At 58.6% G+C, this 22,714-nt stretch overlaps 1 protein-coding gene across 15 annotated transcripts in view; it reads left to right on the forward strand.

The window, feature by feature from the left end:
- Positions 1-22,201, forward strand: part of PNPLA6 (patatin like phospholipase domain containing 6) — a 72,573-nt gene extending 50,372 nt beyond the window's left edge. For 10 of the 15 annotated variants that reach the window (XM_030545499.1, XM_030545501.1, XM_030545507.1 and 7 more), the window contains 17 exons: positions 1,906-1,981; positions 2,723-2,863; positions 2,947-3,010; positions 3,817-3,985; positions 7,400-7,582; positions 7,969-8,087; positions 8,511-8,667; positions 9,437-9,553; positions 9,758-9,827; positions 13,725-13,844; positions 14,415-14,531; positions 17,282-17,430; positions 18,063-18,215; positions 18,732-18,848; positions 19,421-19,517; positions 19,705-19,805; positions 20,659-22,201. In XM_030545499.1, coding sequence (XP_030401359.1) covers positions 1,906-1,981; positions 2,723-2,863; positions 2,947-3,010; positions 3,817-3,985; positions 7,400-7,582; positions 7,969-8,087; positions 8,511-8,667; positions 9,437-9,553; positions 9,758-9,827; positions 13,725-13,844; positions 14,415-14,531; positions 17,282-17,430; positions 18,063-18,215; positions 18,732-18,848; positions 19,421-19,517; positions 19,705-19,805; positions 20,659-20,706 — 1,998 coding nt within the window. In that variant the 3' untranslated portion in view covers positions 20,707-22,201. The other 5 variants (XM_030545504.1, XM_030545509.1, XM_030545510.1 and 2 more) reach the window with 5 other exon arrangements.
- Positions 22,202-22,714: the final 513 nt, after the last annotated feature.

Raw genomic sequence — 22,714 nt, forward strand, 5'->3', positions numbered from 1 at the left:
AAGCGATGCCTGGCAGGTTTGCCATATAAAAGGAGGGCCTGCGGGCTCTCTGGGATGATTGCTTCACACAACACAACACCCACCGGCACCCACCGTGTGGCACTGATGAGGCTCTGAGCAGGGATGAGCCCTTTAAACGCGAACACGGCTGGGTTACCCCCTCTACCCCACCGCGTCGCTCCGATCAGGCTCTCACTGACCAGAAGTACCTTCTCCAGGGTCATGGTCTGGGAGCCTACCTTGGGAGTGGGGGAAGGCTATTGGCTCCAGCGTTAAGAGTAGTGCCTGGCTAGGTGGGAAAACTGATTCCCCCACTTGCTGCCTGTGCACTCTCCTCCTCCTCTTCGTTCTCCAATGATGACTCCTCCTCGCTCCGTGCAACTCCCCCCTTGCAGGTGTCCACAGACAGTGGTGGGGTAATGGTGGCGTCACCTCCCATAACGGCATGCAGCTCATGGTAGAAGCAGAATGTATGGGGCTGTGACCTAGAGCGACTGTTCGCTTCCCTGGCTTTTTAGTACACTTGCCTGAGCTCCTTGATTTTTGTACGACGCTGCTCTGTGTCCCTGGAGTAGCCTCTTTCCATCATGACCCTGGAGACTTTAGCGTACATATTTGCATTCCCTTTTTGGAATGTAGTTCTGCCATAACAGATTCATCTCCCCAACATGCAGTGAGATCCAATACCTCCTGTTTGGACCATGCTGGAGCTTGTCTGCGAATCCGGGACTGCATGGTCACCTGTGATGATGGACTGTGCTGATGGTCACCTTGTGCTGATGGTGACCACACAGGAAATGAAATTCAAAAGTTCACAGGGCTTTTCCTGTCCACCTGGCTAGTGCATCGGAGTTGACAGTGTTGTCCAGAGTGGTCATAAGGGAGCATTCTGGGATAGCTCCTGGAGGCCAATAACATCGAATCGCATCCACAATACCTTTAACCCAGGATTGTGATCTCGATTTTAGTGCGACTCCACTTGCCGAGGTGGAGTACAGAAATCGGATTAAAGAACCCTTTAAATAGAAAAAAACAGTAAGGTCGTGTGGACAGAATCTCCTTTTTTTTTTTCGAATTAAGTCAGCTAATTCCTAAATAACCAACTAGTGTAGACAAAGCCTAAGTCTGTGAGCTTCCAATCCAGCGTTCTAGCAAGCTGAGGCCAGGGCCACGTTGAAGCCCTGCTCAGGGATGGTGGCTGTCCAGGGAGGACCTGAGTGTGCCCATCTCTGTAGCAGGATGGGGCTGTTCTCTCTGTTCAGGCCATGGTGGAGCAATACCCATACACCTCCATGAGGGAGAGGGGTCAGAGTTTCTGAATTGCACAGTGTTCTCCAGTTCTGGCCGTCCGCTGGTGGAACCTGTGGCCTGATGTACTCAGCTGCCATCCCTGCCCCTTACATGATGATTTGACTCCAGTCATGCCTAGGAAGCATGAGGGGGCAGAGGACATCTTGGTCTAGCCCGGGCTGGGTTTGCCAGCCTCCTGCTGTGTCTGGCCTCTGCACTGATTAAGGGAGAGCTCTGATGCCCACATCCCACTGCCATGATAATGCCAGCATTCTGTTCCCTGGGTCATCCCCTTCCTGAGTCCCACAGTGCAAAGGAGTAGCATGTGATCTGGGCCCAGCCACCAGGGGGCGGAGGAAGTGTTTCACACCTGCCCCTCCAGGGCAAACTGCACCTCATGCCATGTCCAAACCGAGCAGGACCCTGAGCCCTGCTCCCTGGTGCCCTGGCACTTGTTCTCCCCACACACACATGCGCCTGGGCCCTAAGAGGTGGGCTGGCAAACAAGAGCATTCCTGGGAGGCTGGCTGGGCTGAGTCCTGCCCCTCTCCACATGCTCCACACCCACTCCAGGTCCCCTCGTCTCTGACCTGGGTTGGTTGCTGTTCCTGACAGGTTGTGACCCGCCTGATCCACTTGCTGAGCCAGAAGATCCTCGGGAACCTACAGCAGCTGTGCGGGCCCTTCACAGGTAGGGGCTTTGGGGGGAGGGTTACATTGCAACTTGCTCTAATGCGGGTATGGCCTGTCAGAGTTACAGAGACCCCGGCATGTCCTGCGGGACCCTCTGTCCCTAGCCGGGGTTCCAGGCTGTGACTTCATCACCATGCAGGGGAGGTGGCTTGCTGCTGGCATTTCCCTGCTTCTCCCCCAGCCACAGTCAAGACCTGAGGAGCAACTGGCTGACCTGTTGGGGACTGACCCACCCTGGGGACTAAAGCAGGGCTCCAGGGCTAGAAGCAGGAGCTGCTATGGCTGGAGCAGAGAGCCAGGCTCCCTGGGTGGGGTGGGAACTGGCTCCTCTCCTTGCGGGCCAGGCCAGCACTGATGCTGGGCATCACAGAGCAGAGCTCCAGACCAGGTCCCGCGGTTGTTCAGTTCATAGGGTTGCCAACCCTCCCGGTTTTGCCAGGAGGCTCCCGGAATTGGGCTCTATCACCCGGAGGCTACTGAAGCCAAACCAGGAGATTTTAAGCTGCTAAAAATCTGGCGGCGCAGCAGGGCTAAATCAGGCTCCCTACCTGCCTTGGCTCCACACTGCTCCCGGAAGCGTCCGGCACATCCCTGTGGCTCCGGGGGGGGCAGGGGTCTCCACATGCTGCCCATGTCCCAAGCACTGACTTTGCAGCTGCCATTGGCCGGGAACTCTCGGTTGGTGGGTGTCTTACCTTTTGGGTCCCTCAGACGGTTGGTCACTCTATCTTTCCCACAGGCTCCAGTCTTGGTGTGGCCTCCAGCTCAGAGCTAACCAACCCAGCCAGTAACCTGTCCACGGTGGCAGTGCTGCCAGTGTGTGACGATGTGCCCATGGCAGCCTTCACGCTGGAACTGGAGCATGCCCTCAACGCCATAGGTGAGTAAGGGCCAGAGCCTCGCTCTGCTCCTGGTCATGCTTGGGGTGCAGGCCCGGCGTGATGGTCCTGTTCACTCTTCCAGGTCCCACCCTGCTTCTGACCAGTGACATCATCCGAGCACGGCTAGGTGCCTCAGCACTGGACAGGTAGGGGATTGGCACAGGCGGTAGGTGGACTGAAGGAGCTGACTCTTAGTCCCTGATCTCTTTGTTCTCCATAAAAGCCCCCCCCACCATGTGGGGCCTGCAGGGCTGTGCTACGGGGCTTGTGTCACTGGGGCACAGAGGGTGGGGTCTAGCTGGAACACAGCAAAGAAAGTCCTTGGCCAGCACAGAGAAAGGGAAGTTACAGCAGAGTCCATCCTGGTCAGCCCAGAGCTCTGTCCCTCTGATTGCTCTGTCCCAGTTTAGGTGTGCCCCCAACTGATTCCCACAGCCCACACTTAACACCCCCATCTCCCTTCCCCCAGTTCTCTGTCCTCGAACTGGGGAGATGCGGCTCAGCCCCCCTGCCAAGAGGGGAAGTCCATCTCTCTGGGTCGTTGATTGCTAGTGATCCATGTCTGGGCAACTGGATTTGCCATTGTCTTCTCAAGAGCTAAAGCCCCAGAGAGCTAGGAGCTGTTCACACCTGTGTTTTTTAGCCTGGCCAGAGAGCAAACAGACCTTCCTCACATCCCACTAGCTAACAATGCAGCATATAGGGGAAACTCAGGCATATATAGGCTTCATAAAAATATTACAAAAAACCTTCCACTTTGTCAGAGCTTGCAGCTGGGGAACTGCATGCTGGGAGCTTGGGGGAAGGGTCCCCATTGGCATCCGGGCATTAGGTAGAGGGAAGGAGGGGCTGCACGGTAGGAGCTTGGAGCAGGGCCAGAAGCAAAGGTTGGAGCAATGGGGTGGGGCAGGACAAAGCTGGAGGCTCCCTGCTCACATCCTCTCCCTGGCAGCATCCAAGAATACCGGCTGTCAGGCTGGCTGGCGCAGCAGGAGGACATCCACCGCATTGTGCTGTACCAGACCGACTGCACACTGACGCCCTGGACTGTGCGCTGCATCCGCCAAGCTGACTGCATCCTCATTGTTGGACTGGGGGACCAGGAGCCAGCCCTAGGCAAGGTGAGGCTGGGGCCCTGTCTACAGTGACTGGGGGAACGCTGCATCCCGAGCCCATGGAGGTGGTCAGCATGGTCTGGGATGCTGCATCGGCCTGTGGAGTGCAGCTTGGAAGCACCGTCGGGGCTCCCTTGTCCCCACTGTCAGATGACAGAGCGATTAGGGTCACTTTGTGAGCTGGACACAAGCAAACAGTCTGTTTTGATCTGGCTTAGTGTAAATGTCTACATCTACGAGCAAAGACTGTAGGCCAGGGGTGGGCAAACTTTTTGGCCTGAGGGCCACATCTGGGTATGGAAATTGTATGGCAGGCCCTGAATGCTCATGAAATTGGGGGTTGGGGTGCGGGAGGGGCTGAGGGCTCCAACTGGGGGTGCGGGCTCTGGGGTGGGGCTAGAAATGAGGAGTTCAGGGTGCATTGAAGGGTGTCTAGCCTGGGGCAGAGGATTGGAGTGTGGAGGGGGGTGAGGGCTCCAGTTGGGGATACAGGCTCTGGGGTGGGGCTGGAGATGAGGGGTTGGGGGTGCAGGAGATTGCGCTGGCTGGGACCAAGGGGTTCAGAAGACAGGAGGGGGATCAGGGCAGGGATAGGGGGTTGGGGCACAGGAGGGTGTCAGGGGTGCAGGCTCCAGACGGTGTTTACCTCAAGCAACTCCCGGAAGCAGCGGCATGTCCCCACTCCAGCTCCTACAGGGAGGCGCAGCCAGGCGACTCGGCGCACTGCCCCATCCGCAGGCGCCGCCCTGCAGCTCCCGCTGGCTATGGCCAATGGGAGCTGTGGAAAGAACCCTTTGACTGACCCTATGTACAGGAGCTGAAGAGGGGACATGCTGCTGCTTCTGGAAGCTGCGCAGAGCCACAGGACGCGTGGAGCGGGGCAAGCTCCTGGCTGGAGTGCTGGAGCGGGGCAAGCCCTGGACCCCGCTCCCTGGCATCAGCTTGAGGGCTGGATTAAAATGTCTGAAGTGCCAGATGTTGCCCCTGGGCCGTAGTTTGCCCACCCTTGCTGTAGGCCGTGCTGACAAGGTGGGGGGCCCCGTCCTGGGAAGCAGGGACTCCTGAAAAAAACTTGGGGGTCGTGGTGGACAATCAGCTGAACATAAGCCCACAGCACAATGCTGTGGCCAGAAGGGCTAATGCGATCCTGGAATGTATAAGCAGGAGATTCTCGAGTGGGAGGTTTAACCTCGTATCTGGCACTGGTTCAACTGCTGCTGGATTCCTGTGTCCAGCTCTGCTGCCTGCAATTCAGGAAGGATGTGGATAAACTGGAGAGAGGTCAGAGATGAGCCATGAGATTAAAAGATTAGAAACCTGCTTTAGAGTCAAAGTCAAGGGGCTCTATCTAGCATAACAAAGAGAGGGTTAAGGGGTGACTAGATCTCAGTTCCTACTTGGGGAACAGATATTTGCTACTGGGCTCATCAATCTAGCCGAGGAAGGTCTAATGTGATCCAATGGCTGATAATTAAATCCACAGCCCTGCACGGATACAAAAATGTATATCCGCATCTGATTCATGATCCACAAAAATTGTCCTTGCATATCTGCATCTATGAATGGGGATATCCACAGATATCCAGGGCTCTACTAACAGCTTCACAGGTCACCATGCAGCAGTGACACAGGACTGTGCGAAGTCCCCGACCCTCAACTTGCTCCCTCTTCTCCCCAGAGACCTCCTGCCCCGCCGATGACTCTGTCTCTGCTCCCCCTCCTGCCTAGGGTTGCCAAATTTGGTTGGATATATTCTTGGAGATTTCATCATGACATAATCTTTAATTAAAGAGTAATCTTTAATTCCTGGAGACTACAGGCCAATCCTGGAGGGTTGGTAACGCTACGTCCTGCCCTGCTCCAGGCACAGGCTACAATCCTGAGCCCTCGTGTGCAGCACCATCCTCCCAGTGGCTCGGCCAGTCCTATACAGCTGTGGCAGGTCTAGCGTAAGCAGACCCGGCCAGGACTGACAGGCTGCTCTCCTCACAGCACCGCAGTTGTCGCCAACTAATTTAAAGTACAACTACCCCTCTTTCAAATGGTGCTTGGCTCACTCCCTTCTGGGAGCTGTGGTTTATCGCCTCTGACCAAGCAAGCTGGGGACTACAACTCCCAGAATGCTCAGTATCATATGATTGAGAGAGCTGAGCAGCAGCCTGAGGGCTGGTGACAGCCCTTCCCTTCGGGTTAGTGTATGCTGCAGAGCCCTGCACGGAGACATCATCTGTGTCTGCATGGGAGCCACGAGCCGGAAAATGGTCCGTGGATATCCACATCCCCACATATAAAGCGGATATCTGCAGCTTTGCAGGGCTCTTCTTAAAGCTAGACAAAGTCAGAGTGGAGATATACAGAGAGATTAACCACTGAAACAAATGACCAATGGTCGCAGTGGATTCTCCATCACTCATCATTTTAAACTCAAGATGGGATGTTGTATTAAACAGTGGTTCTCAATCAGGGGCACATGTATCCCTGGGAGTACGCAGAGGTCTTCCCAGGGTACATCAACTCATCTAGATATTTGCCTAGTTTTACAACAGGCTACATAAAAAGCGCTAGTAAAGTCAGTGCAAACTAAAATTTCATACAGACAATGAATTGTTTATGCCGCTCTATGTACTCTACACTGAAATGTAAGTACTATATTTATATTCCAATTGATTGATTAATTTTATAATTGTATGGTAAAAATGAGGAAGAAAGCAATTTTTCAGTAATACTGTACTGTGACACTTTTGTATTTTTATGTCTGATTTTGTAAGCAAGTAGATTTGAAGTGAGATGAAACCTGGGGTACGCAAGACAAATCAGACTCCTGAATGGGGTACAGTAGTCTGGAAAGGTTGAGAGCCACTAGCCTAAAAGAGCTGCTCTAGGAATCCTTGGGGACAATTCTCTAACCTGTGTCAGGCAAGAGGTCAGAGTTGATGATCACAGTGGTCCTTTCTGGTGTGGGAATCTATGACCAGCTTCCATGTCCCTTCTGCAACTTTCCTCCAGACTCCTGCTGGGGAGGGCTGTGCGCTGGGTGACCAGATAGCAAGTGTAAAAAATTGGGACGGGTGGGGGGTAATAGGTGCTTATATAAGAGAGAGCCCCCAAAATCGGGACTGTCCCTATAAAATCAGGACATCTGGTCACCCTAGCTGTACGTGCCATACAGGGGTAGGGGGCTCATCCTGAGGGGGGAGCTGTGAGCTGGACTGGGCTGCAGCGGCTCATGCTAGGAGGGTAGGGTGGGGTGGGGGGGAATTGCCCACTGAGGGGGCTGTGTATGTCATGCAGGGATGGAGGCTTGTGGGAGGTGGGGAGAGCATCTGTGCATTGGGATGGGGCTGTGTGTGCTGTGCTGGGGCAGGGATTATTCCACCAGGGAGTTGGCTCATTCTAGGGGCCCCTGTTCTGCCCTTGCAGCTGGAGCAGATGCTGGAGAACACTGCCGTGCGTGCCCTGAAGCAGCTGATTCTGCTGCACCGGGAGGATGGCCCCAGCCCCTCCCGCACCGTTGAGTGGCTCAACATGCGCAGCTGGTGCTCAGGACACCTTCACATCAAGTGCCCACGCCGTGTCTTCTCCCGCCGGAGCCCCAACAAGCTGGTAATGTCCCTCTCGTCCCCAGGACTCTTTGGGCTGGTGCAGCATGGTGCCACACGGTGAAGCTGTTTGTGCTAAGGATTATAAGACCCATGGGGGTGGGCACAGAGCTGCTGTCTCAGAAAAGACCACCAGGCCAGTCTGGTCCTTGTGGTGCCTCTGCTGCCTTCCATGGCATTAACCTGGGCAGAGCTTGATGCCAGCCTGGCATAGGTCTGTGATGGCATCAGACCTCTCTGGAGTGCGGGGTGCAGAGCCAGGGGGTTCCCTGTTATAAGCGGGTGGGAGGGTGCTGTGGGGTTGGGAGTGGACTCTGGGGGTGCATGCATTCTGTATGGGGTTGCTTTGGGGGGTGGCAGCCTGTCTGACTTTCACTCCTGGCCCTGCAGAGGGAGATGTACGCGAAGGTCTTTGAGAAGGACGCTGACCGGCACAGCGACTTCTCCCGCCTGGCACGAGTCCTGACTGGCAACAGCATAGCCTTAGTGCTGGGAGGAGGAGGGGCCAGGTAGGGGCTCAGACGGGGCCTGGCTGGGGCACTGAATTCCCATGGCATTCCTTTGCACCTACGTGCAAACCATCCCCCAGTGGGGGGCCATAGGCACCTACAACCCCAGCTTTACAGTGGGCAGGGGGGACAAACCTGGGGATAGAACCCAGGAGTCCTGGCTCCCAGCCCCATGTCCCTACTGGTACACAAACACTGCCTCCAAATAAGGGCCATGGGAGTGGGGCTGAGACAGTGACCTGCCGCCCACCACCCTGCCCGGAGCAGTGCATCCTGGAAGCACCATAGCAGAAATCCTGGCTGCCTGGCCCGTTGGAGGCATGTCAGCTGCGTGGCAGGTTGCAGAGTTTGGGGCCATGTGATGGCTCCTGGGGCAGGCTCCCTGCCTGCCATTGGACTCTGACCCCTCCCTCCCGCACACAGGGGCTGCTCGCACATTGGGGTGATCAAGGCCATGGAGGAAGCCGGGATTCCCATTGACCTGATTGGGGGCACATCCATTGGCTCCTTCATTGGGGCTCTCTATGCTGAAGAGCGCAGTGCTGTGCGCACCAAGCAGCGTGCCCGCGAATGGGCCAAGGTGAGAGGCAAGGCCAGCTGTGGAGTAGGGCAGATGCAGAGTGGGTGTGCTGTGGGGCAGGGCCAGACTTGGGAGGGTGGGAGCAGGAGAACTTCCCAAACCAGCCCCTCCCAGAGCTGCCACCCCGTAACCCAGCCTTCCCCACAGCCACTGGCAGCCAGGTCCAGGCACTGGGAGCTGGCCCTCACAGCTAGCAAGTGCAATACAGAGGTCCCAGCCTGCACTGGGCTTGATCAGTCTGTCTGAGGGGGCCTGTAGAACCTCCAGGCTCTCTCTGCTGCAGGTATCTCTGCCCCCTGCACATGCTATGCAGCTCTGTCCTGTGGGTTCAGAGGCAAACCCCCTGCAGGCTGTGGGGGTTTGTCCTCCCTTTGGGCCTGGGATCTCTGTTTGGCCTGGAGCAGCGAGCCCATGGTGTGCCTCAGCATTGTGCTGCTAGACACGACAGCCTCTGTTGTACATGCAGCAGGCTAGGGCAGCAGGGGGTTCCGGTGGGAATTGCAGCCTCCTCAGTAACAGCCCGTCATGCTAGTTGGCATACGGTGCTTTGGCTGGAGGACATGTCACACCCCCACCAGCGATTCCAGGGCCGGCATGCCAAGTGGTGGGGCTGTGCACCATCTCGCTTCAGTGGGTGAGTCTCCTGTGAGCTTCAGGCTTGCTGCCATCTCGACATTCCTCCCTGCTTATCCCCATGAGCCTGGACTCAGAATGCTGCCTGTGCTGGGCCGTGCCACCCACGAAGTGACCCCTCACCCTCTTCCTGCAGAGCATGAACTCCGTGTTTGAGACGGTCCTGGACCTCACCTACCCCATCACCTCCATGTTCTCTGGCTCAGCCTTCAACACCAGCATCAACAAGGTCTTCCAGGACAAGCAGATTGAGGTAGGTGGGTCCAGGAAGCTGGGCAGGGTCCTGGTGCAGAACACTCAAAGTAGCATCTTGCTGGGAAGCCCTGATCAATGCTTCCTGCTGGCAGCTGTGTTCCCTGGAGCCTGGCCTTGTCCAGCGGGCATGGTGCCTTGCACAGCCCCCACAACAGCATCCTGCGCCGTAATGGTCTCTGATTAGCCCTTTGTGCTCCTGCAGGATCTGTGGCTCCCCTACTTCAACGTGACAACAGACATCACAGCCTCGGCCATGCGGGTCCACAAGGACGGTAAGCGCCTGCACCTCACACCCACGGTGTCTCCCAGGCTGCACTCGGTGCATGGTGCCCTGGATGTTGGTGCCCAAATCCTCAGCATCCTGCTCATGTGAGGGCCTAGGGCCAAAGGCCTCTCCCTGCCCCCTCAACCCCACCCTGAGCTAGTAGCAAAGCATGTGGGGTAGAGCCTGGTTGGTTGCTGAGAGTAACAGGCCTCACTGGCCTGTCTCAGCCCCTGCTGGCTCTCTCCGAAGAGTCCTGCTGCCTGTGTGCTGGATGGGTCCACGTGGCCACGCCAGGCCTGGGCTCAGCTTCAGTCAGAGCTGGCATCTCTATGCTATTTCGGGGGATTTTTTTTTCCAACCTGACATAATGTCATTTTCTTAAAATACCCTATTAAAATCTCCTTGATTGCTTTCAATAGTCATCGGAAGATCGATGCTGGTTCCGGGAGTCTCCAGGCCAAACCTAGAGGGTTGGCAACCCTAGCTGAGCAGTGCTTCCCCTCAGGCGCTGAGCCGATGTCTCCAAGGACAGGAATCGCCTGCTGTAGAGAGTGCCCCCTATCCCCCAGAGAGCAGTGCTTGTAACCCCTAGCCCACATCAGCGGGCATGGGTCACTCTACTGCCAAGCCATCCACTAACACAGCGAGGGACTGGGCCGGGCATGGCCATCTCGATGTCTTTGCGCTTTCCCCCTTTACTCTCACACCTGGCAGGGCCCCTCAGCGTCCTGCTCTGCAGCAAAGGATAGTGTTAGAGGAAAGGGCTGAAAGAAGGGCAGGGGCTGTCAGGGCAGGGCCCCAGAGGTCTAATTAGGACTGATGGGCTGAAATAAAGGTCTCCATCCCTGCGAGAGAGCCGGGGCAGAAGCTGCCGTTGATGGCACAGGGAGCGCTTGGGCTCTGCTGCCAGGGCTGTGCTAGAGGCAAAGCCAGGCTCTGGGAAACCCCCTGTAGGGAGCACTGCACCTGAATTGACTGGGGCCAAACACAAGGGCCGGGGCCTTTCCCTACCCATGGCTCTGCCCTGGGCAGCAGGAGCTGCTGGCTTTCCTTAACCACCTGGCCTCAGGGCCCAGAATCTCCAAACAGCCAGATACCATTCCTGTCTTTCTGGGGGCAGCAAAGGCCAGCCTGGGCCAGCAGAACCCAGGCCCAAGATCTGCTGACGCTGCTCCTGGTCAGAGTTGGGGCCCCACAGCAAGTCCCTCCCGCCCATCCCCACACTCCACTGCCCACTTGGTCATTGTCTGGCTCCTCCCCAATTCCCTGCTTGTAACACTTCTGCTACTCACTAACCCCTAACCCCTGGTAACATCCCCCACTCCTAACTGTGTGGGGAGAACACACGATGGGGCTATGGGACACACTAACCTTGCTGCCCCCTGCCCCTCACGCCTGGCCTGAGCAGCCCTCCTGTCATCTGACACCCTCATTGGGCCAGCTGGATGGCATGTTAGCAGCAGCTGCTCTGAGTCACTGGGCGGAGTTGTGGCAGCATTCTGCCCTTACACTTGGGTGGTGGTGGTTGGGAGCTCTGGGTGGAAGAGAGGGCCTGCTGTGGGGGTGAGTGGGTGGGTGTGTGGTGAGGTTTGGGCTGAGGTAGACAAGGGGCAATGTTCTGTCCTTGCACTCAGGTGATGGTGGTTGGAGGCTCTTGGGGGAGGCAGCTAGAGGGGGGTGCATGTGGCGGGGCTGGGGCACACAAGGGGTAGCGTTCTGTCCTTGCACTCATGTGGTGGTGGTTGGGGGATCCCAGGAGAGGTAGGTGGGGGGGGTGCTGCTGGTTCAAACTCAGTCTCTGCCCTTGGTCCTCATCTTATGCCTCATCTGTCACAGGCGCCTGATCTCACCTGGGACATTGATCCTTCCATGCCTGTCCACGGGGCGCTCCAGCAGCTGTAACTGCCTGGCTCTCACTCTGCCTGCTTGTCTGTCCTGATGCCAACTAACCCGCACTCATCCCTAACTCACTGAGCCTGGGGGACAGGGACAGGGAGATGGGTTAGGGAGGGGCAGGGCTGGCTCTGCGGTGTGTCTGTGTGAGTGCTCTCTTCCTGGGGAGATGCCAGGGGAAGGCCTCCCCCCTACCAGGACCCTGCTGTCCTACCCTGGGGTCCTCAGCTGGCATCCAGAGCCATCAGCCGAAGCCCTTCCCCCAAAGTCCATGGAATGGGGCCTCTGCCTCCTGCAATGATTGGGACTCCCTGCACCACCATCTCAGCATGTGCCTCAATCTCCTCCTGGACCTGCAGTGCCCAGCCTGTGCTGCTGCCTCCGGCCCTGGATAGTTCGGCCCTGGATAGTTCTGTCCTGGCATCTGTTGCCCTGGGCTTGCCCCACTCGCCCTTTCTCTGAATGTTCTGGCCGTGCTGGTTGGGTTACTGCAAGGTTACAGGAGAGCACCCTGCTGGGCTTCCAGCTCTGAGCCGTGGCAGCCCATTGCCAGGGGAGTTTGGCCCAACCCCACTGCCTTTGGCCCTCCCATTGCAGTAGGGCACTCCTACAACCGATCCGGTCTGTGCCTGTTGCCGGGCAGCCTTCTGCCAGCTCCCCACCAGGCTGCTGTAAGGGCACCTAGCTGCTGGATGCCCAAGGTCTGAGCCCTCAACTTCGGCTCCTTTAGGCATTCTCTCAGGGTGCTCCCATCTATCTAGCCCCTTCTCCTGAGCATACTGTGACTATATAGCCCATCACCAGCCCCGAGCTCAGTGCTGACCCCTCAGATTCCCCAGTAACTTAAATGCCCTCTCCCAAGCCCCTCCGAAAAGGTGAGCTGCTGGGTCCCCTCTTCCAGGGCCCTGGGCTAGGTGTAGCATAGAGCACAGGCCCTCTGCACAGCCGTGTGACACTAGTGCTCTTTACCTAAGTATTAGAAACACCCTGGAGATACAGATCCTATAGAAAACACCACCCTCCTGAGCACAGGTTCACTCACTTGCTCTCGTGTCCCAGGCAGTCCTTGGAGGCACCAGGGAGGCAGGGTCCCCTCTCCGAATCTGGCTCCCTCAGCAGCTTCCCTTACCTTGAGCTGTTGAAAAAGGGGCCGAAGACCTGCAGAGGCTGACCAGGGAGTTGCCTGGCAGGGGCTGGAAGCAGCTTTACCAGAACCTCCGGTAAAGCTGCTTCCAGCCCCTGCCAGGCAACTCCCTGGTCAGCCTCTGCAGGTGACCAGAATCCTCCCTCGTGGTGTTGCCAAGCAAACCAGTTTCTGGCGGATGGGGTCGGGGAGCCAGAGTCTTGGCTGGGTGTTTATAGCCCAGTGAAGGCCCAGTGAAGAGCTCTGTCTGCGATGGAGGCTGCAGGCTGAGGCAAAGTCGTGCAAAGAGCTCCTGACAGCCAACTGCATTCATAGTGTGCACAGCCTCATTCTCTAGCTGGCCTGGCCCCAGGGTCTAGCAGCCCCTTGAGTGCTGGTCACAACATGCCTGTGTGCCTGTTGCCGGGCAGCCTTCTGCCAGCAAGCACACAGCAGCGTCTTGTTGGGCCAGGGCCTGGCACTGCCCCATGGCAGGGAGAGCCAGCAGGGCGTTGGGGTAGGTAGAATAGCCCAGCCCAGTTGTCAGTGTAGCCACCACTAGCTGGAGTAGGCTGAGGGGGATGGGTTTTCAGGGAATTGGTCCCTCCTTTGGTGGTGGGGGGGTGGATTTCTGGGTATGTCACAAGGGCCTGTCCCTGTATTAGGCTGGGGGTGGCAGGGGACACCTGTTCCCACACCCAGCCTGACTCCTAGCACAGACTGCCCCGTGTCTGAGCCGCTGTGCCCTCTCCCTGCCAGGCTGGAGAGACCTCCTAGCACCCATGCTCTAGCGGGCAGCTGGATTTCTAAAGCTTCTGTCATGTCATTTCCTGTTTTCTCTCCATCTGTGCTGTCCCCATCCCCTGTGACTGTCTCCTCTCCCTCCAGCAGGCAGTGTGTGGCGCTACATCAGAGCCAGTGCATCTTATCCCCCCTACCTGCCTCCTCTCTGCGACCCCAAGGATAGCCACCTGCTTGTGGACGGCTGCTATGTTAACAATGTCCCAGGTCAGCATCATGCGCTCCTCAGGCCCTGGGCCACAAGGATGACCAGCGTGGCTTGGAAGGGAGGGCCAGGCTGGGCCGGGGTGGCAACTGGCTGCAACCCCTGCCCACCATACTCTGCCATGGCTGCTCCAAGTTGGGCTGCAGCCACTGCCTTCTTCCATGCCATGGCTTGTCCTTCTTTGGCGAGGGCTGGTTCTGACAGGCCTGAGGGCACAGGCTGGATCCCAGCACCCTGTCCAGACATGTGCTGCTCAAGCTGAGAAATCTGCACCTCGCGGGAGGAGGCACTGGGAGCCTCGGCCACCAGGCCAGGTGCTTGGTCTCTCCTGAGGCCTTTGGGAGTCAATTCAAGGCACCGCACCACCTGTTCCAGAGCAAGGGACAAGGATGGGCCCCAGCCCCCTGGCTGAGCTCTAGGCAGTTGGCTAGTCTCTTGCTGGCTCTAAGGGCCATGCCTATCACTGCGCTGTGCAGATTCCTCAGCCTGGGTGCCAGGGGCGCCCTCCCCTTCCCCAGGGCTCAGGGGCTGCAAGAGGCCGTCTCCTGACTGCGTCTGTTCCTGCCGGTTAGGCTCACTGTGGCGGTATGTGCGAGCGAGCATGACCCTTTCCGGGTACCTGCCGCCACTCTGTGACCCCAAGGACGGCAACTTACTGATGGACGGTGGCTACATCAACAATCTGCCAGGCAAGTACTTGCCGCCGATGGAGATGCTGCTCACAGACTACAAAGCAGGCCACGGAGGGAGGCACTGCTGCTGCCAGCGTTTTCTGCCCCCATTGCCTGGCTCTGCCCTGGCACACATCTCCATCGCCACCCCCACTGGTGTCTCCGCAGCACTAGAGCCCTCTTCACGGCTGAGCTGGGGCCTGGGCCTCTTGCCCTTCTGTGGGCGTGGAGGAATGTTATTGTTAAAACCAGCAACTCACCCGAAGTGGGGATCCTGCTCAGGGAGGGGGGCTTCCCTCCCACCACCCTGTGGGGCTGGTGCAGCACCTTGGCCCACGACCAGCTGGGCAGGCTCATGTTATATGTGTGTATGAGGGGAGCAGTTCTTCCTCATTGACTGCTTTGTGTTCTTGCTGTCTGCTGTCCCTGGCATCCCAAGTGGGGATGGGGGTGGGGGATCCCTGCTTTCCCTCCCCCTTGAGGTCAGGCTGAGGACTGGACATTATGGAACTGCAGTGCTGGGGTCCGACCTGGGGGAGGGCTTCTTAAACTGGAGCAAAGGCCACGGAAGAACCCCAGGCTGCTCCCCAGCTGAAACCACACCCAGCTCTTTACCCAGGGAGCTTTTCCCTCAGTTCCGGCCCCCAAGCCCCGGAGCAGAGACGGGAGGCTTGTCCCTGAGGCTCCAGAGCAAACAGTCTCAAGTCCCAAGGAACCGGGTTCCCTTTGCAGCTGCATGGAGTCACATTGAGCTCAGCCTTGTGCATCAGCACCTGCTGATCCATGCTGCAGCCAAATGGTGCCAGCGTGGGCAGGCAGCCACAGGGAGGGGCAGGGTCTGGCTTCTTGGAACTTAGCACCAGTCTTGTTGCTGATGCTCAGAAGAAGGAAACCAACCCTGTGCCGGGTGGGCTCCACGAGTGGTGGTTCCTAGTGCTAATGCAGGAGCTGGGCTGAGCGTGGACCTGTCAGGCCCTGGAATGTCCCTGTCCCCCTTCAGCCCCAGTGAAGTGAGGCCTTGCCGGGTCTCCTCCTTCAGGGAAATGGCTGCTCCGAGCCAGGTGGTTGTGTCTGTGGACCGAGAATGCCTCAAGCCTTCTTCCCATGGGTGCAGCAGGAGCAAACAGCAGCAGGCACATTCCTTGGTCCAGATTTCCCAACTGCCTGTCCTGTACCCCCAGAGCTCTGTCTCTGCTCCCTGTCATGGCCACCCCCACCACTACTGCTGCTGCCGGCTGCTCACGTTCAGGTCCTCACAACTTCAACCAATCCCCCCTCTTTCCTGGTGTCCCAAGGTGCCCATCATGCTCAGGATGCCCTTATGGTTGTACTAGGCCCCAGGCCTCCTCTGTTTGCAAGGGCGAGCCCCACAACTCTGAGACTTCAGGTTCTAGCCCCCCTGTTTCCCGCCGGGGCTCCCCAGTGAGTCCAGTTGAGTGTAGACCTCTGTGAGAGACTCAACCCCTTTGGCAGCGATGCAGCCAGCAGGGATTGACAGTGACACTGCACAGCCTGGTCAGACCATGCCCCTCTTCATTAGTCTCCTGGACTCCAGGACCAAGGAGGGCAGGTTTGTCTGAACTCAGAGCCTTTGCTAGCAGTAGCTTCTGCTCCAATCTTCTGGGCAGCAGCCATCTTAACACCCTCCACACACATACACCTGCTGCCTTTGTCTCAGCTCCTGTCTTGCTGTGCTCCCCTCAGCTCCCAGTCTGTAATAGTCACTGCCTGGTCATTGTGTCTCCGAGGCAACTTTGTCCATATAGGGAGAGTTCTTGATCATTCAAACCACCCCAGACCTGTCTGTGTAATACCCACACCCCATCTCTCATCTCCCTGTCCCTGAGGAGAAATTAACCCCTTCATACTCAGGGGGTGGCATTATACAATAGAGAAACTGAGTCACACACTTTCCAAAAAATATTACAAAAACTTACAGGGAAGCCTTCAGCCCATGCAGTTCAGCTTATGGTTGGTCTTGCCATGTGATCCACCCAGTGCCTTGGGCAATGGCTTCTGTTTACAGTTACCTCATAAAGGGGCTTAATTGCTCCTTCCATAGAGCCTAACAGAAGAGATTGCACCCACTGGCAGTAACAGACTTGGGTAAGCCTTCAGTAGGTCTTTGACAGACAGCCATTTACACACTGCTCCAGCAGCTGTGCTCTATCCCTGGAGCTGCACTGGGCCCTCCCCAGCACTGCAATGGGCTGTCCCTAACAGAGCTCAGAGTCCAGAGTTCAGCATGGGACAGTCCTGCTGCAGCCTGTCTGGCCAGAGATCCTTGCATGGGATGACTTGCTGGTTCCTACTGCCCTATGAATGTGCCATGGAGGGGGAGCTCCCAGGCAGAACAGAGCCAGCAGGGGGAGGCTGGGTGAGCTGGACCTGCCCTTCACACAGAGAAATTTAGAGGGGGCTGGACCCTGCACTGGGAAGCTCCCCGCCTGGCCAGCTGGGCAGGGCTAGTGGGAAGGTGTCCTGGACTTCCGGGTGCTGCGGAGCCACCCCCACGTACCCCGCCTGCTCTCATGCTGCTCACGCCTCCCACGCAAATGCGGATGAGGGGAGAAAAGTGGTTGCTGCAAACCTGGCTTTGCTCCCCACCTCCTGCTTGTGGCTGGGGTTCTACTCTGCTCCCCAGCTGTGTTTGAGGGTTGGGGCATTGGGCAGCGAGCTGCCCTAATGGCAACAGGCAGGAGCATGGGGAGCCAGCAGTGCGACTGTCTTCTGGGCCGCTGCCCCTGATGCACTCTCTCTGACACTAGCGGACATTGCCCGGAACATGGGTGCCAAGACAGTGGTCGCCATCGACGTGGGAAGCCAGGACGAGACTGACCTCTGCAACTACGGCGACAGCCTCTCAGGCTGGTGGCTGCTGTGGAAACGCCTCAATCCCTGGGCCCAGAAGGTTAAGGTGAGCCCTGCCCTGCCCTGGGGGCTTGCCCAAGAGCCCCCTCCAAGGGGAACCTGCTCCATCTCTCCTGTTGCCTCTGGGCACGTCATCCCGGCCACCTGGGCCACACCTGTCCCATGCTGCAGGCCAGGGGGGCATGTGAGGGGAGGCAGGCGGGCCCCACTCACCCAGGGCTGGGGCTCTTCACTATCCCTCCCCCGCTCCCATACTCTCTGCTGCTGCCATCTCTCTTCCCCCTACCCCAAGGGCAGCAACAGCCCTAGGTTCTGGCAGGATCCCTTCCGCCCCAGCCCATGCCTCCCGGAGCTGCTCCTGCCTGAGCATGCAGGCCTGCCTTGGCAGCCAGGTCTTCCCTCAGGCTGGCTGGGCACAGTCACTCCTGATGCCCCAGTGGCAGTTGTTGGGATCCAGCTCCAGCCACTCAGCCGGAGAGAGAGAGAGAGAGAGTGTGTGTGTGTCCTTGTCCTGCAGAAAGTAGGAGAGACTGTCCCTTGCAGCCCCCTCCAGGATGCTGTCCCAGTCTGCAGAAAGTAGGAGAGACTGTCCCTTGCAGCCCCCTCCGGGATGCTGTCCCAGGTGGGGCTGATCCACCCGCTTGCAGTACACTCCTGTTTTTCCCCACACACGTACAGGTGCCCGACATGGCGGAGATCCAGTCGCGCCTGGCCTATGTGTCATGTGTGCGCCAGCTGGAGGTAGTAAAGTCGAGTTCCTACTGTGAATACATTCGCCCGCCTATCGACCGCTTCAAAACCATGGACTTTGGCAAGTTTGATGAGATCTACGTGAGTCCAAAAGGCCTGGGCCGTGGGGCTGGGGAGTGTGGGAGGCCCTGATCAAGGAGTTGGGGGAGTGTCTGTGCTCAGCTGGGGACGGGGAGGTGGGAGGCGCTGATCTGGGTCCTGGGCTGCGCTTGGCCGGGGGTGAGGAGGGCAAGAGGCCCCAATCTGGGTGGTGTGGGGTGGTCTGTGCTCAGCCAGGGGTGGGGAGTGTGGAAGGCCCTGATCTGGGGGGTGGGAGGGTCTGTGTTCACCAGGGTGTGGGAGGTTGGGGGCTGCACTTGGTTGGGGTGGGGAAGGTGGGAGGCTCCGATCTCGGCCACTGGCTGTTCCCAGGTTGGGGAGGGAGAGGCCCTGCTCAGGGGGGCTGGGTTGGAAATCTGATGGCCACCCAAGCTGCGTCAGAATACCCAGGGCAAATCCATGTGTTGCTCTGCAGCGGGCGCGGCCTGGCCTGGCCAGTCCCCCCCGGAGCTGGCTGGGAGGAGTGGGCCCCTCACCCTGCCCATCCATCTCATGCAGGATGTGGGCTACCAGCATGGCAAGGTGGTGTTCAGCGGCTGGTGCCGCGGTGACATAATTGAGAAGATGGTGAAGGACCGGCGCTTGGCCGACTTCTACGAGAGCAAGCGCATGGATGTGAGTGAGGGGGCAGCAGTGGGGTGGGGGCCTGCAGGGGATGGGTAGCTACAGTGTGTGCCTCGTCATACTCCAGCCACTTAGCTCCCTTTTGTGCCAAGCTGATGTTCCTACAGGGTCCTGGCTGTGGCAGCCCCATGGCACAGCACCAGTGCCTGGGGCAGGGGAACAACTAGCTCAGCCCTGATGCCCCAAGCGGTAGGGCTGCGGGCTCCAAGGGGAGTGGGGGGGGGGGCTTGGCAAGGAAGTGCTCTCCCTCATCTGTGCAGACTCCAGTTCCAGCAGGGGCCACCGTATGGCCCTGGTCCCTTTGTCCTTAGGCCAAGCAGGAACCCCAGCCTCTTGGGGAAGTGGGGAACCCCCCCCCCGGGGCTGGACTCAGAGCCACCTGTATGGGGTGAGAGCCTGACCCACACCCTTTGTCACAATGCCCCCCGCTCCTTGTCCTCACCCACTGCAGCACTCCTGAACCGCCCGCTCTCTAGCTCAGCCCACATAGCACTTCCTCCCTGTGTCCCAGCCCCCCCGGGCTACCTGTCAGGGGCATCGCTAGCCTGGCTCTCACCCCCCAGGTGCTGACTTGCCCCAGCGCGGGGTTCACCGATCTGGCCGAGATCGTGTCTCGCATCGAGCCGGCCAAGAGTTACCTGTCCGATGGCTACGCTGATGGTGAGTGGGGCAGGGGGCGCGATGCAGGGCTTTCTGCCCATGTCACTCCAGTAGGATTCTGGGGCCTCAGCAAGGCTGGGGGCGGGGGGCTAGGGCTAAGATAGAAGGGGGGACTGCGGGTCGGGATTGAGGGGCACCAGCGCCAGGCCAGGAGCAACTGCCAGCCCCATGTGTGCTCCCATCCCAGGTGAGGAATCTGACTACCTGACAGAGTATGAGGAGGAAGGGCTGGACCCCACGCGGGGAGAGGAGGAGCTGTTAGCACCGGCTGAGTGGATCCACGCTGAGGTATTTGAGACTAAGCTCTGGCCTCTGCTCCCTGGGGAGGGTTGTCCTGGGCCCAGCTGCTTCTCCTGGGATCCTCTCACTGCCCCCTGCCTCCTCCAGATGGGGGAGCTGGCCCAGGTGGGGCTCCGTCTGTGCCACTGTTCTGGGAGCTGCAGGGAGTGCTGGTCCCAGATGCTGCTGCCCATGCTCCAGCGAGCAAGGGTAGGCCTAGTTTCCCCAGCCCCTGCGACCATGCCCCCCTTCCCTGCACGGATATTGCAGGCTCCCCACGGGGTGCTCTTCACACTCCCCTACTCCTCTGGGGATGGGGTTCCTATTCACACGCTCCTTGCCAGCTCCTGGGCTCCTCACTCTTTGGCATTGCCCAACTCTGAAGCCCAGAGAGGCCAGATCCTGGGGGCGGAGCTAAGAATCATGTGGGAAGGTGTGGAAAATGGACTTTCCCCTCTTGAGTATGGGGACCAGCCCAACCCACCGCAATATGGGGCTTGGCTGCACCCAGACGTTGCCCTGGATGACCCTGGTGTGCTTGGGAGGAGGGAGGCTCCTGGTCAAGTGGCTTGTCCTTACCTAGCTCTCACTAAACAGGCCTGAATCGTCCCTGCCCCGAGCTGGGAAGAGGCAGGGCAATTGCCCTCAGGGAAGCTCTCCTGGAGCATGGGGGTCTCATTCTGGACTAGATGGAGGGACAGGGTGTGTGTTCTCCACTCAGCCACTAACTTCACTCAGCCTGAGGGCAAGGGCCCATCATGACAGCAGCACTGCTGCCCCCTCGTGCCCCTTGCTGGCTGCCTGGGCCCCATTCTCCCCGAGGGCTGGGTCTGTGGCATTACACGGTGTCTTCTCCTTCCAGGATGAGGAGAAGAGCCTGCGGCACCGCAAATCCCTGCCCCAGGAGTGAGTCCAGCCACCTGCTCCCGAACTGGGACAGATGGAGCCTGCAGGCCCAGGGCTGGCACTTCGAGACTGCAGCCTGCATGTGGCTGGGGCACTGGAGCCCATCTTGCACTGGATCCCCTGGCCTGCATCTGCTGCTGGAGTCCGGAGGCCAGCCTGGTTCCACTCAGTTAATGGCCAGGGTTCTGCTGGGCTCAGCAGCCCTTCTACATCTTCCCGTGTGCAATGAAGCCTGGTCCAGGCTCACCTCAGGGTGGAGTGGCGGCCACTGGGCCCAGCACCCTCCACCAGCCAGTACTTGACCCAGGCCAGCGCTGCTGCAGGTCCAGGGGCACTCACAGCTACCCGCTGTATCAGCTACAGGCTGCTGCTCGCTCCAAGGCCCTGCATTGCTCCAGAGACAGCAGGGCCCAGTGCCACAGCCTCCTCTGGTAGGGGGTGGGCATGAGGGCAGGACGCTGGGGGAGGAGTACCCCAGTCCCTTCCCCGCTACACCCACACACACATCCCATGGCCCTGTGCCTGCATGCTCCTTGCTGTGGGCCAAGGCTCAGCTCCTGGCCACGTGCTGCTGCATGACCCACTCAGGTGAGGGGGGTTCCCAAGATGAGCTGCCTGAGGGGGTGACGTAGATGCCCTCAAGCCCTTCTAGGTCCAGCCTCAGCTTCTCTTCCCCTAGATCTCCACCTGGGGTCCTGAACACTGCACTAAGCCCAGAACCTGGGAGTCCCGTGTCCCCCCACCCAGGCTGAGTGCTTTGGTGAAAACACTGCCTCTCCCTCCTCCCCTACATCCACTGTGTATAGGGGCAGTGTCATTTCCTCTTAGCCTCCTCCACATTGCTGCTGTGGGACATGCCCCTCAGTATCTCTCCTGCAGCTGCTTCTTCCCAGCCCCACCTGCCACCCCTAGAGAGGGCCTGGGCTTCCTGGGGGACAGGGCTGGGCCCTGCACTCAGAGTCAGGGATCAGCAGGGCCTGCTATAGCCCCAGCTTGCCTGGCCTATAAGGGAAGCCAGGGGACTCATGGGTGGGTGATTTAGGCCATAGCCTTGCTCCCTGGCTGCGTGTAACTCTGCCAGGTCAGGCTGCTATTCCTGGGGCAGCCATTTTTGTCAGGGAAGCAAATCCTGGCCTCAGCAGGCATGAACACCCCCCATCCCCCCCGCTCCAAGCTCCTGGGCACGCGCACACACACATTCCTGGCTTAGCTGCTGGGATGCTGTTTGCACCTCCCTCCAGGTATCCTATCACTGTCATGGAGCCCCCTCATCCCAGCTGCGGCCAGGGTGGGAGCAATATAACCCTAGATGCTATGTATTTTTGTTAAGTTATTGTGGAGGGTGGGAGCTGCGGGGGGGGGAAGGTGTCAGGAGCTGGCACAGAGAGGCCTGAGCACTGCGATTTTGTTATTTTTTATTTAAGAGAAACCTGCTTGTGGCTGCACGGCTGGGGCGGGGTCTGCCTATCCTGCCAAAATAAAAACTTCCACTGGCCGGGGCTGACAGTCAATCTTGGCCAACTCTCTGATCAGCCCCTGGGGAGGTGTTTGGGAATAATGAGAGTGGGCTTGTGGCTCTGCTGATCTCAACTCACAGCCCAGACTGGCTTCTGCAGGAGAAAGCAAAGCGCTCAAGAGCTACTGCCCCTACTCTGGGCAACCTGCAGAACCACTGTTGCTGGGGTGGTGGGTGCAGCCCCTGCCAAGCTGTGTGCCCACTGAGCCATGCACAGTTCCCTTCCCATTGTGGGATCTAGCATGTAGGAAACTGGGGTGGGCCTGGCCCCCCAACTCACTGCAGGGGAAGGTGCCTGGTGAGATCAGAGGAGGCTCCAACTCCATTCTCCATGCTGCACTGGGACCTAGCTCCTGTGCTCTCCAGGGCAGGCTCTGCACCTGCTTATGCCCTTCTCCCTCCCATCCCCCTGTGGTACAGAATCAGTCCCCAGCAGATCCATGAAGCGTGGGACTCCTCCTCTTCCACTGTGCCCACCTGGCTGCAGCTCCCATGG

The sequence above is a fragment of the Gopherus evgoodei genome, unplaced genomic scaffold, assembly GCF_007399415.2.
Source record: "Gopherus evgoodei ecotype Sinaloan lineage unplaced genomic scaffold, rGopEvg1_v1.p scaffold_37_arrow_ctg1, whole genome shotgun sequence".
Classification (NCBI taxonomy): Eukaryota; Metazoa; Chordata; order Testudines; family Testudinidae; genus Gopherus; species Gopherus evgoodei.